The following is a 16,530-nucleotide window of genomic DNA, read 5'->3' on the forward strand; positions in this document are numbered from 1 at the left end:
AAGTTCCCTATGCTGCAGGTAAGGCCCTTAAAAAAAATTTCCCAAATTGAGGAGAAGATTAATATGGAAAGATAACTCTATAGGAAAGAGAGCAACAGACCTGGGTTTAAATTCTGACTCCACAAAAGCTAACAAGCTCTGCCAGCTTGAACTGTTATGTCACCCAGAAGATGATGGCCCTTCAGGGCTGAGTGGTTCATAAAAGGTGAAGAGGACACACTGCCACTCTAAGGCAGTTGGTGATGGCACCTGACTCTGCCGAGGCGCCTGGCCTAGGGGGTCAGTCCAAACACTGATGTTACTTTCCTGAAACGGCCAATGGTTTACCTCACCACCAAGTAGAGTCACAACAGAACAAAACATATCTTCTCCTTTTATCAAGTTATCATTTACCCACCCCTTAAGGACTTGTTCGTTAATTCAACAAATGTTTATATGGTGCCAACCACATATAAGATATCATGATCTGCTGCCATCCTGGTCACTGTACCTTGATGAAGATCAGGTATTGCCAGAGGATGCTCAGAGTGGACAGTTAAAGTGATCTAAGAAAGGTGTTCAAAGGGAAAGGTAAAAGCCTGTCCTAAAAGGAGATGTGAGAAAGATTTGGAATTTCATTTAAAACTGCAAAGGCTCGGACCTCCCGCTGTGGCACAGGGGGTTGGGATCTCTCGTTGTCTCTGCAGCAGCTCAGGTCACTGCTGCAGCTTGGATTTGATCCTTGACCCAGGAACTACCTTCCCCCCCCGCCCCCCAAAAAATCTACAAAGACTTGAGGGAATATGTTCAATATTCAAAAAATCATGAAGGGTGAGCAGAGGGAAAAAGTTTATCCGAAGAATCCAGGAATGCTGCAACTGCCTAGAAGGGCTTCCCTTAGAGTTTGAGATAAATGACTATTTGTTTTTCTCTATATCGCCCCTATTAGACTGTGAGCTCGTAAAATGTAGAGACCTTTCTTAATCCATTTTTATGTCACTTCTTGAATAAGGTCATTGATCCTGCTATACCAGGGGTGGCAAACTTTACCTCTAAAGGGCCAGATAGTAAATACTGTAGCCTTTGTGGGCCATATGGTCTCTGCTGCGGTGCAAAAGCAGCATCAACAAGATGTAAACAAACAGGTATGGCTGTGTGTCGATAAAACTTTATTTACAAAAATAGGAGTTCCTATTGTGGCTCAGCAGGTTAAGAACCCAGCATTGTTTCTGTGAGGATGTGGGTTCGATCCCTGGCCTCTCTCAGAGGGTTAAGGATCCAGCACTGCCACAAGCTTCCAAGGAGGTTGAAGATGTGGCTTAGATCTGGTGCTGCTGTGGCTGTGGCACAGGCCTACAGCTGCAGTTCCAATTTGATTGTCTAGCAAGCGTGGCCATTAAAAAAAAAAAAAAATAGAAGGCAGGATTTGACCCATAGGCCAAAGTTTGCTGATTGTATCTGTTTTGTTTAAACTCTCAGTATTGAGGAGATTGTCTGCCTAGTATAGGACTGATAAGTATTTGTTGAGTTAAATTCCAGAACCTTAGAGCAGGGTTTATAAAAACTAGGTTCCTAATATATGTTTACAGAATTGAACCACATTAAAAGAAAGTACAATTCCACATGGTGTTTCAGTTGGAACATTCACGTGGTTTGTAAACTTGTGCCACAGCAGCCACCCGAGTCGCAGCAGTGACAAAACTGGATCCTTAACCTGATGAACCACAAAGAAACTCTTACATAGATTATTTTAAAATAAGCATGTTTAGGGGATGTTTCCCTAACTTGTTGATGCTCTGATGCTCTCCTGCCAGGAAGAGCAGCTTTGCTCTCTCAGGCTTTGTACCTTGGCGCAGTTGATATTTCATCTGCCAATAACAATGAATGCATCTAAGACGGATGAATCTTTCCAGAGCGAGAATGAGGGCAATACTCCCATATATCTGGCTCAGGTCACTGAAATTTAGTTAAGTGCTGAAAGTTCTTGGTAATGATTTCAAATTACTGAATAACTTCAAAACTTTTTACATTTGGAGTTCCCATTGTGGCTCAGTGGTTAACGAACCTGACTAGCATCCATGAGGACATGGGTTTGATCCCTGGCCTCGCTCAGTGGGTTAAGGATCCGGCGTAGCTGTGAGCTGTGGTGTAGGTCACAGATGCAGCTTGGATCTAGCGTTGCTGTGGCTGTGGTGTAGGCCGGCGGCTACAGCTCCGAGTGGACCCCTAGCCTGGGAACCTCCATACGCCACAGGTGGGGCCCTAAAAAGACAAAAAAAAAACTTTTTACATTTATAGGTTGACAGCACACGCCTCCATGTGGGAGCAAATCACTGAGCTGTGATTTCTCGACTTGGCAGAGGGAGAAATTAAAGGAGGGACCCACCAGATGTCTCACACTCTCTACTCATTTTGGGGACTCTAATGAATGATCTGACTGAGGAATTTTGAGTCTTTTATCCCTGGCTCAAATAAGGCATCTCAGGAAAGGGCATGCCCACTGGCTTACCTTAAGGCTTTCTCCCTGCAGTAAGCTGTTGTGCTGCTTTAAGTCCAAGTTCTTTCCTCGCTCATAGGGAATCTCTTTTTCTGTTGAGCTACACAGAACCTGGAGCCCGTGCAAATCCTGGTGAAGTTGTTTGTTGTAGTTCCTCTTGCTTGCGGCTGGGGCTTTGTTTTGTCTCCAGATGATCGATACTAAAGCAAACATTTTACAAGCGACACATGGGCACTTTGAAAGAATGTTGACAAAACATGCGTTCCGGCTGCAAGAGAGTGATTATTCCCATGCACATTTTTTGGAGTTAGCTTAGTTACAACCAATCCCTCTTTCACCTTTACGGCAGGTTGTACATGTTTATGGTGTTATATATATTTTCTCTCCTGTTACAGTGGAGAGAGAATACTGAAGACATTATGTGAACAGCAGCAGTTGAGCACAGAAAATTAACTTTCTTGTTTTTCATATCAGTGACGTATGGACAGTTTTAGAGTAATATGGGCTTTAAGCAGAGTGTTCAAAGAGTCAATATGTGAAGAAGTGGAATGTAAATGTGTACCTGGCATGTGTGTGTGTGTCTGTGTGGGGGTGTGGGGGGGTTTTGGGTGAGTGTGGGTGTGGGTGGTGTCTGTAGGCAAAGGTAAAGGGACTGTTTAGCCAGTGATATTAAATTCCCAGCCTCCCTCATCACTTTCCCTTCCCTACCTGAGGATTCCTTAGTGACTTAGCAGCACAATTTCCTGCCAAGTCTCTCCAGCGCAATGAAGCTACCAGGACCCAAGAAGGAGTTAGATTTTCTAAAAGGTAGGCATACACAGGTGTGCTGAGTAGATAAAGCATTCAACCTTATCCACTTCAACAGACGAGACACTTTGAGTTTCCTGAGTCCTGGTCCAGGTGCTTCCTGTCCATGACTTTCTCAAAAGCCCCCGTCATTACTCTAATTTATCTTGCTTACAACAGAACTGCCACAGAGAATTCCCCGAGCCCTGCTAGCCCTTCAATTCCTATCTTGGTTTTGTCAGACAGGCCATCTAAACCCAATGTGAAAGTGTCTAAGATCCCTACAGAAAATTCTTGAATGTAATTTTGTTACACTTCTTAAGAGCCCTAGCTTTGGAATTAGATACATCTGGGTTTCTGTTCTGAATCTGTCACTTACTTAATTGGGTGATCTTGGAAAAATTACCTCACCTTTCTGTGTTTCATTTTTCTCATCTTAAAATGGAAATAATAATGATAACTACTGGATAGAGTAAAGGGTACGTAAGATAAGCCATGTAAGCACTGAGCACGATGCCTAAAAATACATAGTAAGCATATTCCAAAATATTACCATCACTGCTGAGCCTCTCTGACTCTCCCTCCTTTGTCTGCTTCCATTTGAGGACAAGACTCCTCCTCGGGTCTGGAAAGTCTTGATCAACTCTCTAGCTTCTTCTTTAACCGTTATAGAGAAACTTTTTAACTGTGAATAAGCACAAGTCTATACAGCCATTTCACACACCCAAACAGATCTACAGAGAAGCCCCCATTTATACCAATGAGACAAAGGTACAGAAGTTTTTAGCCTGTTTCGAAGGTGAGAAAAGTCAGAATGGTAGTTCTTTCTGCCTACATTTTCCAATGAAGTCACTTTGCCAGTGTAGAAATGTAAATTACTTTTCAAGAAAAGCAACTATTAAAGAAGCTACCAGTTCACCAGTCAAGCTGTCAATGCAAAGAGTCTCTGTTTTTTTCCTACCGTGTAAACTACTTCCCTCATGGAAGTTACCGCAGAGGTGTGAAGACATACAGGCTACTAGGAACCAGATCAGAGCACAAAGCAGAGTACACAGGATCCTTTTTGGGCCATTTATCAGGTTTATTAAGGCAGTCATCCTGAGTCTCAGTTTACTCAACTGCAAATTTCAGGCATAAGAGCAAGTAATAGATAACATAATTTCCATCTTAAGGACTCTTTTTTTTTTTTTTGTCTTTTTGCCATTTCTTGGGCTGCTCCCACAGCATATGGAGGTTCCCAGGCTAGGGGTCGAATCAGAGCTGTACCACCAGCCACAGCCACAGCCACAGCAAAGCGGGATCCTTAACCCACTGAACAAGGCCAGGGATCAAACCCGCAACCTCATGGTTCCCAGTCAGATTCGTTAACCACTGAGCTACGATGGGAACTCCTTAAGAATTCTTCAATAATTAAAATGAAAGAAGTTATTATCTTAAATTTATAGGCTTAAAAACTAACTTAATATTTAAAATATTATTGTGATAAAAGACAAATTTAATATGAACCAAGTGCATATAGTGGCCCCACGTTCATATACTGACATGATTTTGCTCCTATTGCAGAAAGAGTAAGAGACCTGCTGACTTTGGATATTCTCGTCAGGTCAACATGGGTGCAACAGGCTGTCACACTCTGTGATCATCGACCGTCATGCAGATTTTGACTTGTGTTTCTTAGCTCTCTCCTGGTAAACGCACTGTGCATCTTAGCATGTTCAGGTGATATTAATTACTATAGAAGACCAAATAACTGACATTCTGATTTTACTGAAGAGTCTTGAATGTGTGGTTTAATGTAGATGTATTCCCAAGACTATTCTAGGGGGCTAGTAAATCAAAGCTTTGGAGCCTGCGAGCCTAAGGGCCAGACCCCCAAAAAGTTCACCAAGAAAATCTATGACAGACACACTGGGAGGGCTCTTGGGAGGCAGCTTGTCAGCCTCCTTAGAAAATTATCCTGACATGAGAACTGCCTTCCTTCCTGCCTGCCTTCCTTTCTTTCTGTTTCTTTTTTTGTTTCTTTTTTTTTTCTTAAGTTTTATCAGGTGTTTTGTTTGTTTGTTTCTGGCTGTGCTCATGGTATGTAGAGATTCCTGGGCCAGTGATCAAACCCGGAGCCACAGCAGTACCAATGCCGAATCCAAGAGAAACCAGAGACTCCAAGAACTACATGCTTTCTCTGCATTTCTCAGTAAATGGAATGCAGATGACAAAGCAGTTAAAAAGATCAGGCTGTAAATGAGACAGACCCAGGTTCCACCAACAAAGCATTAACTAGACCAATTACTTTAACCTCTCCGAAGCCTCAGTTTCCTCATCTATAAAGTGGCAATATTCCTGCCTCACTGTATTGCTTCATAGCCACAGGGTATTTAGTATAGTGCCTAGAGCATAGCGAACATTCAATAATGTTATGCAAAATGCTAACCTACATTTCAAACAGATAACGTTAAGATAATTAACGGTAATTCAAACTTGTTTCAAGAATAGTGGGAAAGTACTATCTAGAATTCAGCTATTGAAGCCTCACCTGGAATACTGCTGAACAGCAGAAATTAAGCCTGCAAAGGCCATCGGCAGCCACACATCATGTGACAAAATACTTATGAGTACTAAAGCTTACATACTTACTCATGAGAGATTTTTTCAGAGTTCTTTTCTATGTGTTGCCATTTATAAGCATTCTTTAAAGCCTGCTATCTGCTCTCAGCCTGCAGTCACCCACCTTGGCACGTTATGAGATTAAAAGACACGGTACACAGGGATAGCAGCCAAGTACCAGTGCTGTGTTCTGACAACAGAGGTGAGGACGAAAAACCATGCACACCAGAACCAGGAAATGGAACCACCTACAGCCATCACTACATCAAAGAGCCCTACGCACAGAAAGAGGTTCTGAAATCACCACTTCAGAGCACACAGCATAAAAAAAAAATCTGTCTAAAACGTGTTTTCTTCCTTGCTTGGTTAAAGAAGCAGATGAAATAGTGTTTAAGTGTTTCGGGAAACGAGAATTTCAAGATGCAAGTCTGTCATTTCCCCATGAAAGCCCACATCTACCTTGTTTAACTGCCGTTTTAAGTACCTTAAAACAGGGCCTGGCACATCATAGATATGTAGTTAATACGGGCTACATAAGTGAGTAAGAATAATGTACCTTTCTTTCAATAATTCAAAGTCATTACTATGGAACAAAGTTACTGGCTATGTGGCTATGTGGTATATATATATACTTGTCCTTTCACAGAATGGCTCTTCTCTCGATTTCCCATAGAATTTTTATATATTTCATCATTTTCACCTTCCCACCCCGAGGACTCTTCAATGATTCTTCAAATAATGGGAAGAGGTAAATCAGATAAAATTAATCAATTAACCAGGGCATTACTTCTCATACTCTGAATTTTATTATTCTAAAAGCACAGTGATCATTTTACTCTCATAAGCAAAGATTTTATCATTTTTGTGATTGGTGTTCAGCCTCTGCCCAAGTCTCCTACAGTGGCCCACTGTTCAATAAAGGGATTGTCTGAGAGACACAAAATTAACCTCTTTTTGAATATTTGCTGTCCTACTTCCTTTTGGTCTTCTGAATAAATCCACTGACTCCTTAGTCAAATGTATCTGAATCTTCTTTCAGGTATATATTTTCCTTATTTATTATTACTGGCCTAGTTTTCATACTCTGTGCAACCTCTCTTCAGATATGTTTGATTTCTTTTACTAACACCTTCCTTGCTTTCTAAACATATACCTGAAGCACTTCTCGAAGATATATTATCAGTCTTTTGAGGTTGGTTTCCTTACCAGTACAAAGCCTCCTGCTGTGGGTCTCAAAATATTTCCTAGAAAGGGGTGCCTAGGGAAATCTTAACCTGTACAAGAGGGAACCTGCAAAATTGAGGTAAAAGAACTGAGGTGTGGATGGCAGTCTCTCCCTTTATTTCTCCTGCAAGCAGATTTCTAGTATTTAAAGCAATTCCAAGTAGGGGGCCTCTTCCCCATCAAAACAAAGCATGCTGTACCTGCAGGCCAGGTTCCGGGAATAGAAAACATTCCCTATCCCACCTGCCCAAGAGAGACGCTGACAATCAGTCAGCATCCTTTTCGGCTGAGCCTGATGGAGCCTAGGAACACTTTATAAATAAGAAAGCACACCAACCACTGGGCTTAGCTGAGATTGTGGTTGCTATTTTACTACCATTCAGGCCCTGGTTATGAAATTGCTCAACAAATATATCATTTTAGTCATGGTATAAAATAAAGCTTCTATCCACAGCTGGTTAGAGGAGATGGAGCCACCTACCAGGGCACTTTCATCATTGGAGCTACCTCTAAAGCTCTGAAAAGGAAGGAGGCTCTGAATCACAGGGCTCAGCTCTTCCCTAAGTCCCACAACTTCCTTAGGCTTCAAGGTCAACTGCTCTCCTTCCCCTTTCACGTCTCGGTTCTGCTGCAAGTCCTTCTCTTCCTGTCCCCCTCCTGGAAAAGCGCCCTCCTTTGCGGCCTCCTCTGGACTTTCCTTCTGCTTACTTTCTCCTAATTCGGCACTTGGCACAAATATAATACAAAACTCTCAAAATGCTTATTGTAGTCATAGAATATGCAAGAAAAAAATACCCGTAAAGCAAGTACAGGAAGCAAGATTTTCAACTTGAATTCTACAGCAGAAGAGCCGTTATCGTTTTCTTAGAAATAAACTTTAAAAACAAATGAGTCATGCCACATTCACGGAGATGATCCAGCATTTTGATCTACAGGTGTAGGCAGACAACCAGTGTGAGGGAGTTTTCCATTTTTCCAACTTTTAGTATGGCCTTGGGCAGACACAGCTTACAAAGATTTTCCAAAAAATCACTCAATAAGCAGCCGGGTGCCTCTTCGGCAGGCACGAGGGCTACAATAGGACATAATCCCTGCCCATAAAGAGCTTACAATATTGTGAGATATAAGGATAAGTTAACAAGTGATGTATATTAAACTAGGCATAAGTCCCAGGAGGCCTGATGGATGAGTAGGCACAAGGGAGGCAGTGTAAAGGCAGGGTGTGTGTATACTTGCTCGTGTGTGTGTATGTTGCAGGAGAAGGTGCTGGATGACTTAACAAGATGGGAAAAGCCCAGAGGCAAAAGGGAAGAGTGTGCCTTAGAAAAGTTGTTTGGAATCTGTGTGGCTGGAAAACCACAGACTGAGAGATAATGGCAGTGATCCATGTGCTTAACAACAGGACGAGAGCAGCGTGGTGGGGATGGAAAGGAGGAATGGATGCGAGAGAGATTCACAAGGCTCTGTGAATAAGATTTGTCATTTATGGGATGGGGCAGGTGAGGGAGAAAAAGGAATAATGAACAACACCTGGGTTTCTGACCAGGGCAAGGGGGCGGTGGCTCAAGAAGGCCTGGAGAGCTCCTGCGAAACTTGAAACCACTTTTTTTTTTTTTGTCTTTTTAGGGCTGCACTTGCGGCATATGGGGGTTCCCAGGCTAGGGGTTGATCTGGAGCTATAGCCACTTGCCTACACCACAGCCCAGCAACCTCAGATCCGAGCCTCATCTGTGACCTACATGACAGCTCATGGCAACACCTGATCCTTAACCCACTGAGTGAGGCCAAGGATGGAACCTGCATCCTCGTGGATGCTAGTCAGATTTGTTTCCACTGAGCCATGACAGGAACTCCTAAAACAACTTTTTAAGAGAGTATAAAATTCAGGGGCCCCAAACCCACAAAACAATCTCTTCTATTTTAGAGCATTTACAAAGATAAAAGTTTGGCTACACCTGGGCCATATTGTCTCAGTTCACTGATGATGTATCCTTTGGTATGCTATATAAGCAAAAATTGGCATCTATTGTTTCCTTTTTTTTTTTTTTTTTGGTCTTTTTTGTCTTTTTTTAGGGCCACACCCACGGCATATGGAGATTCCCAGGCCAGGGGTCAAACCGGAGCTGTAGCCACTGGTCTACAGCAGAGCCAAAGCAATGCCAGATCCGAGCTGAGTCTGCGACCTAAACCACAGCTCACGGCAACGCTGGACCCTTAACCCAGTGAGCGAGGCCAGGGATAGAACACGCAACCTCGTGGTTCTTAGATTTGTTAACCACTGAGCCACAAAGGGAACTCTCTATTGTTCCCTTTTGATACCTAGTCAGGCAAAATTTGATTACATCAATTAGTATTTGTGCCACAACAGAGTAATGCATTGGTCTAAGTCTCAAAAGTTTCTGTGAAAGATACATTTGGTGGAAAAGTAGAAAATACAAGAGTTGGGGGCAAGATTGACAACAACAGTAAGAAAAGAGAGAAAGAAAAAACACATTCTCTAAATAATGATCAGATGCAATGTTAAATAAAAGCCTCTGTGTATAGTCTTAATTATGTAAAAAACACACACATGTATACCGAAAAAAGGTAAGAAAGAAAAATCAGGAAGATTACTGTCTCTGCCCGGTAGGAATCATGGGTTTTGATAATCTTGTATTTTAAAACCAGGAAAGCATACAGGTACGTTTAACAGCAGGATCGAAAGTTTAAAAATGTAATTACGTATCAAAAAACAAAATCTTTGGGGAATGCTCATGACTAATTTACATATGGGCATCATTTGAAAATGAATGTCAAATTCTTATAATAATCACGCCAAATAAAATGTACCCTACCCCCTCCCCCGAATAATTAATGTAACGGGATTTTCTCTCAATTTACCAGAGTTCTTTTCTCTCTTCCTTTGGGTTTTGAATCTCTACTTCCAAAACCAGAACTTTAGACACAAGATCTTTAGAGATATTCTCACTTGGAATTAAATTAGCATCTGCAGTTTTTCTCCCTAAAGTAATACAATTTAATTGTTCAAATTCTTGTGAAAGCTTCAAGACCTGCAATGTTAAGTGAAAAGACAAATATTCTATTTTGCATACGCTTATGCATGACTGTGAAAAAAGTGTATTGATTCCATTAAATGCTTAAAAAATTATTGGCCTAAGTAATAGAAACTGACATCCAAACCTAAGTCTTATTCCAGTTTAGTTTAACAATTTGCAGTTGTTACACATACACTCTAATCCATTTTTACCACAGGCATAATGGTGCATAAGTCCATTTTTTTTTTAAAGAAGCTATTTTTGGTCTCTGGGATTGGCTTCTCAAGACCTATTAAAGATTTTGTTCTCTGTTTATAAGTAAAAAAGATGTGATACACTATTACAGCTTTTATACCATTATCATATATTTTTGTTCTCAAGTTTTGAGTGTAACTCATTAATTCATATGGTGCTACAAGAAAGAAAACATTAGAAAGAACATTAGATCAACATTACAGAGAACATATTTCTTCCAGTCTGCTCCTATTTGTCTGGAAACGCTTGAGCATGCAAAGGCTCCCAGATTATTGTAGTGATTCTAAAACCTTAGTGGATGTGAGCATCTCCTTGGAGTTTAAAAAGGCAGTCTCGGAGTTCCCATCGTGGCTCAGTGGAAATGAATCTGATTAATATCCATGAGGACGCAGGTTCCATCTCTGGCCTCACTCAGTGGGTTCAGGATCCACTGCTGCCATGAGCTGTGATGTAGGTTACAGATGCGGCTGGGATCCTTCGTTGCAGTGGCTGTGGTGTAGGCCGGCAGCTACAGCTCCAATTCGACCCCTAGCCTGGGAACCTCCACATGTCGTGAGTATGGCCCTAAAAAGCAAAAAAAAAAAAAAAAAAAAAAGGCAGTCTCGCATTGCCACCCCATTCCTGAGATTCAGAATCAGTGGTCTGGGCTGGAAAATGGGAATTTGTACTTTAAGTAAGTCTGACAGGTCATTCTGAGGCAAACGGATACTTTAGGAGTCACTGCTCTCCTATGTGGTTTGGCAAAACATTTGTGGAGGATTTTGTTGTTTTGTTTTGTTCTTCGACAGACTCCCTTCCTTGAAGACTCTTCTTTGTATCTTTACATAAAATGAAAGAACACCTACGAAAGCAGTAAAAAGGGTGGATGGGGCACTATACCTAGACCGGGAGATGAATTGCCCTGATGTGGTCCTGCACGTCACACGTGGCATTAAAACTTAAGTCCAGGCATTTTCACTGCTGTGTTCAAGCCTTTGCTCCTTCCTGTCGCCTTATCAACATCAAGAGAATGATCAAGGAAGGGAATTTTCATCCAGGAGTTGGTGATAACCTAAAAGGTAGGACTCTAGAAATTACACACCTGGAAACCTCTCCATTTAGTGCTGGATTGACCCTGGTCAGGCAGCACCATGTTTATATTAGGGAATGGATTGGGGCTGGGACATTTAAATATTTTCCTAATTCTAAGTATGAGCCTAATTTTCAGCATATTTGGAAAGATGCTTTGATTCTAAATTTTGAACGTGAAGACATTTAAGTAAACTTTTGTTTTTGCTTTTTTGTTGTTGGTGGTGGTCTTTTTAGGGTTGCATCCTCAGCATATGGAAGTTCCCAGGCTAGGGGTCAAATTGGAGCTGTAGCTGCCAGCCTACACTGCATCCACAGCAACGCAAGATCCGAGCTGCATCTGTGACCTACATCACAGCTCAAGGCAATGCTGGATCCTTAACCCACTGAGTGAGGCCAGGGATCAAACCAACATCCTCATGGATACTAACCACATTCATTACTAATGAGCCAGGACAGGAACTAAGTCCACCTTTTTTTTTTTTTTTTTCTTTTTAGGGCCACACCCTTGGCATATAGGGAGCTTTCCAGGCTAGGGGTCTAATCAGAGCTGCAGCTGTTGGCCTACATCAGAGCCACAGCAACCCAGGATCCGAGCTGCATCTGTGATCTACACCACAGCTCAGGGCAATGCTGGATTCTTAACCCACTGAGGGAGGGCAGAGATCGAACATGCAACCTCATGGTTCCTACTCGGATTCAATAACCACTGAGCCATGACAGGAACTCCAAGTCCACCTTTTATATCGCAACTTGTGCTCTAAAAAGTAAGCCATTGGGAAGCTTATTTAAAGCAAAAAAAATCATAGATTAATCCTACGAGTGAAATATTGGCTGAGGTATGAATGTTTATCCTGAAATACATCTTGATTTATAATCTACACTGTAAGGCAATTTATTTTATAATAATAAAGGAAACTTAGAAAAAAATAATAAAGGAAACTTCAATTTCCAATATGTCACTTAGTTTCCTTTTTATCTTCATAAAAGATATGTTATATATTGAGCACTTAAATACATAATAATTCAGTCACACCTTTGTTTCTAATTCAGAATTCTCTCTTTGTAGCAGGTCATATGCCATTAAAAAAGGGTCTCTGTCTTCTGCTTCCCCTGGAAGACTTTGAATTTCATTATAAAGGCATGTAAGTTCTGACTTTAACTTTTGCAAATCCTGATTAAGAGATGATGACAATATTTAGGAGAAAAAAATGGAAGCATATGGAAGTTCCCAGCCTAGGGGTTGAATCAGAGCTACAGCTGCCGGCCTACACCACAGTCACAGCAACGCCAGACCTAAGCCACATCTGCAACCTACACTGCATCTTGCAGCAATGCCGGATCCTTAACCCACTGAGTGAGGCCAGGGATCAAACCCGAATCCTCATGGATACTAGTTGGGTTCTTAAACCTCTGAGCCACAATGGGAACTCCAGAAGCGATGTTGGTCTGTCTTGTCAAAGATCTCCTTCCTGAAGGCATCCAGGAACTGGGCTTCATGTGCCCCAAAGGAGACCAAGCCCAGGCGCTGGATCACTCTGGACAAGATGCTCAGGCAGCAGAAAGCAACCCCTGGACTGGCCATGGCTGTGGCTGTGAATGGTCACGAGCCATTAGTATTCTTAATATCTGTCATTTATAGTTTCAAAGGCAGTTTCTAGACATCCCAACTTTATATAAAGCTTGGATAGAGAGAAGTTCTTCAGCAACTCCTGCATCAGTTATAGTACCTATTTTAAAATGCATCTTTTTAAAGTTACATCTTATAGGACAGGTGCTACATGGTATACCTTTAATCTTGTCACAACCTCATATAGTGTTATTGAAACCGCAGCCCAGAGAACTTAAGTGAACTGCCCACATTCACATAGCCAGGAAGTGGCAAAGCTGAGATCCAAACTTTCTGACTGACTTTAAACATTCTATTCTTTCCTACAGATTAGCTATCTCACTTCATAATGTATGTGCAAAGCAATGAGATCCTGCTACATGGCCCAGGGAACTCTAGCTAGTCACTTGTGATGGGACATGATGGAGGATAATGTGAGAAAAAGAACATGTATGTATATGTATGACTGGGTCACTGCTGTACAGTAGAAACTGACACAACACTGTAAGTCAACTGTAACAGGAAAAATAAAAATAAAAAATAATGTATATTCAGTGACTTCATCAACTCATTTCCTCTGGCTTGTTTGTTTGTTTGCTTGTTTTTGCTTTTTAGGGCCACACACTCGGCATATGAGGTTCCCAGGCTAGGTGTTGAGTCAGAGCTACAGCTGCTGGCCTACACCACAGCCACAGCAACACCAGATCCTTAACCCACTGAGCGATGCTGGGGATCAAACCTGCAACCTCATGGTTCCTAGTCGGATTCATTCCTGCTGTGCCACAAAGGGAATTCCATACACTAATTTTTTTCTATATCAATAAGAGAAAACACTTTAGTTAGATGTAGGTTTTTAAATCAAACTTGTGCATTGATGATATGGAATACGCAGTATTTGGTGGAGGACAGGGGCCTGAGAGTCAGGTTGCAGTGCCTTATGAAGGGAACAAGTGATAAAAAATTTACTAAAGGAGAGGAGGTGCTTGGTATTAGCAGAGAGGGAGGGGCGTGTGGATGAGGAAGGCAGCGCAAAAAGGAGAACAGGTAGGGAGTGGCCCCCCAAACCATGGGCAGGTGGCAAAAGCTGCGTCAGTGTCCGACCCTGTTTCATGGAAAAGTCCTGCAGCTCATCAGGATGGGATTTGGCATTTGCACTGGCTTTCACCTACCCTGCAAACTGGTTGTCCCCTCCTCTAAATCAGCAATCTAGACTTCCATGAACTCACCTCCAGGTCACTCTTCCACATCTCCTGAAGGACCTTTCCAAGACGGTAGGACCAGGGGTTAAAAGGAGAGACAAGTCCAGGACTCTATGACCACGACAATAATTAAACCCCTGCTCTCTAAAGGATTCTCTGTTGAGTATCGGAACTCATTATTATTAATGAGAAATAACAGTCATCTCATTATTAGTAATAGAAATACACATCCTTTAGCTACAATTTATTTCAAAATCAAAATAAACAAATAGCACGAAATCCCTAAATTACGAATGTTTAAAAGAGGAAAATAACATCCTAAATGGCAAAATACCTCACTTTCAGCTTTCAAAGAGTTTTGTCCAGTGGTAAGATCAGGTGTCAAGGGCTTTTTCCTTTCTCTCTCTTCTGACAACTCGCTTTCAAAATATTTCAATTTTTTCTTGGCTCATTTTCAGTATCTGCAAAAGTATTTTACACTATTAATTCCAGATACAATCCTCAAGTTCCCTATAAATTCTGATAATGCTTTTCTGTCTAACTCAATTGTAAAGTCATCTTGGGGAGGGACGGACCTGAGTAAACTTGGTCGTGGGACCATAGCTCTAAGACAGGCTTTTCTCTCTAAGCCTGTTTTCTCAACTGTAAGACAGAACTGATACTTGTCCTGCCTGCATTATAGCCATTCAAATAGGAGCCCAATGTGGTTTTGAAAGTATTTTGAAAGTATTTTAAGCACTTACTAAATATAAGGTATTGTTATTATCCTACCAAATTGGTGAGGAGGCAGAGAACTTCAAAAATAATACTGAGAGCAGCTACTATTTACTGAGTGCTTACCATAGGTCAGACTTCATAGTAAAGGCTTTACATGCATTATCTAATTCCATTTTCCCAGGATCCCTATAAGGTTAGAGCTATTATTTTATTCTTTTTACAGAGAACATAGTAAGGCTCAGCTAGATTAGGTAATTTGCCCAAAGCCACACAGTCAGCATTAGGATTCAGACCAAGTCTAACTTGCAACCCCTTGCTTTTACTTTTATTTCATTTTTTATTTTTATTTTATATTTTTGTCTTTTTGCCTTTTCTAGGGCTGCTCCCGTGGCATATGGATGTTCCATGGCTAGGGGTCTAATCGGAGCTGTAGCCACGGGCCTACACCAGAGCCACAGCAACGTGGGATCCGAGCCGCGTCTGTGACCTACACCACAGCTCACAGCAATGCCAGGTCCTTAACCCACTAAGCAAGGCCAGAGATCGATCCTGCAACCTCATGGTTCCCAGTCAGATTCATTAACCACTGTGCCACGATGGGACCTCCTATTTAATTTTTAAAAAATTGAGGTATAATTGATACAGAACATTGTATTAGTCTCAGGTATACAACATAGGAGTTCCCGTCGTGGTGCAGTGGTTAACGAATCCGAGTAGGAAAGGTGAGGTTTCAGGTTCGATCCCTGGCCTCGCTCAGTGGGTTAAGGATCCAGTGTTGCCATGAGCTTTGGTGTAGGTTGCAGACAAGGCTTGGATCCTGAGTTGCTGTGGCTGTGGTGTAGGCCGGCAGCTGCAGCTTCAATTAGACCCCTAGCCTGGGAACCTCCATATGCCGTGGAAGCGGCCCTAGAAAAGGCAAAAAGACAATAAATAAGTAAATAAAAACATAAAGTAGGAAACAGGTATGCAATATAATGACTCAATGTTTGTATGTTCTGCAAAATGGCCACCACAATCGCAGTTATCAGCCCTCATCACTCATAGTTGTGATTTTTCCTCTTGTAATGAGAATTTTCAGGATCCGCTCTCCGAGCTACTTTCAAAGATGCAGTGTAGTCCATTACAGTCACTGTGTTGTACGTTGCAGCCCCATGACGTGTTCATTCTACAACGACGCGTTTGTACCTTTGGTGGACTTCCTTCCCCCGTTCCACACACGTGCAAACCCCTGCCTCGAGCAACACCCATCTGTTCTCTACAGCCATGATTTTTTGTTGTTTTAGATTCTACACATACGTGAGAGCACATGGTATTTCTCTCTTTTTGTCTGGCTTATTTCATTTAGCATAATGACCTCAAAGTCCATCCATGTTGTTTCAAATGGCAAGAGGTCACTATTTGTTAATGGCCGAGTGACATCCCACTGTGTGTAACACCCTGTTTACTTTACACATTCATCCACTGATGGATCCTTGGGGTAATCCCAGGTATTGACGACTGGCAACAGTGCTTCAGTGAACATGGGGGTACACAGATCTCTTTGAATTAGTGGGGCTTTTT

General features: G+C 41.9%; 1 protein-coding gene across 1 annotated transcript in view; it reads right to left on the reverse strand.

Moving 5' to 3' along the window:
• Nucleotides 1-14,705, reverse strand: part of LOC110258096 (coiled-coil domain-containing protein 30-like) — a 97,767-nt gene extending 83,062 nt beyond the window's left edge. Inside the window, 7 exon segments of the mRNA XM_085018425.1 lie at nt 2,489-2,643; nt 7,144-7,153; nt 7,569-7,812; nt 9,968-10,137; nt 12,482-12,619; nt 14,588-14,680; nt 14,682-14,705. Of these exon segments, the coding sequence (XP_084874551.1) occupies nt 2,489-2,643; nt 7,144-7,153; nt 7,569-7,812; nt 9,968-10,137; nt 12,482-12,619; nt 14,588-14,680; nt 14,682-14,705 (834 nt within the window).
• Between the last annotated feature and the right edge of the window lie 1,825 nt (nt 14,706-16,530).

This window comes from Sus scrofa, chromosome 3 (genome assembly GCF_054392235.1).
Source record: "Sus scrofa isolate SSC_HxYL_T2T_F1_AM1 chromosome 3, Sscrofa_HxYL_maternal_Yorkshire_Landrace_v2.0, whole genome shotgun sequence".
NCBI classification, from domain to species: domain Eukaryota; kingdom Metazoa; phylum Chordata; class Mammalia; order Artiodactyla; family Suidae; genus Sus; species Sus scrofa.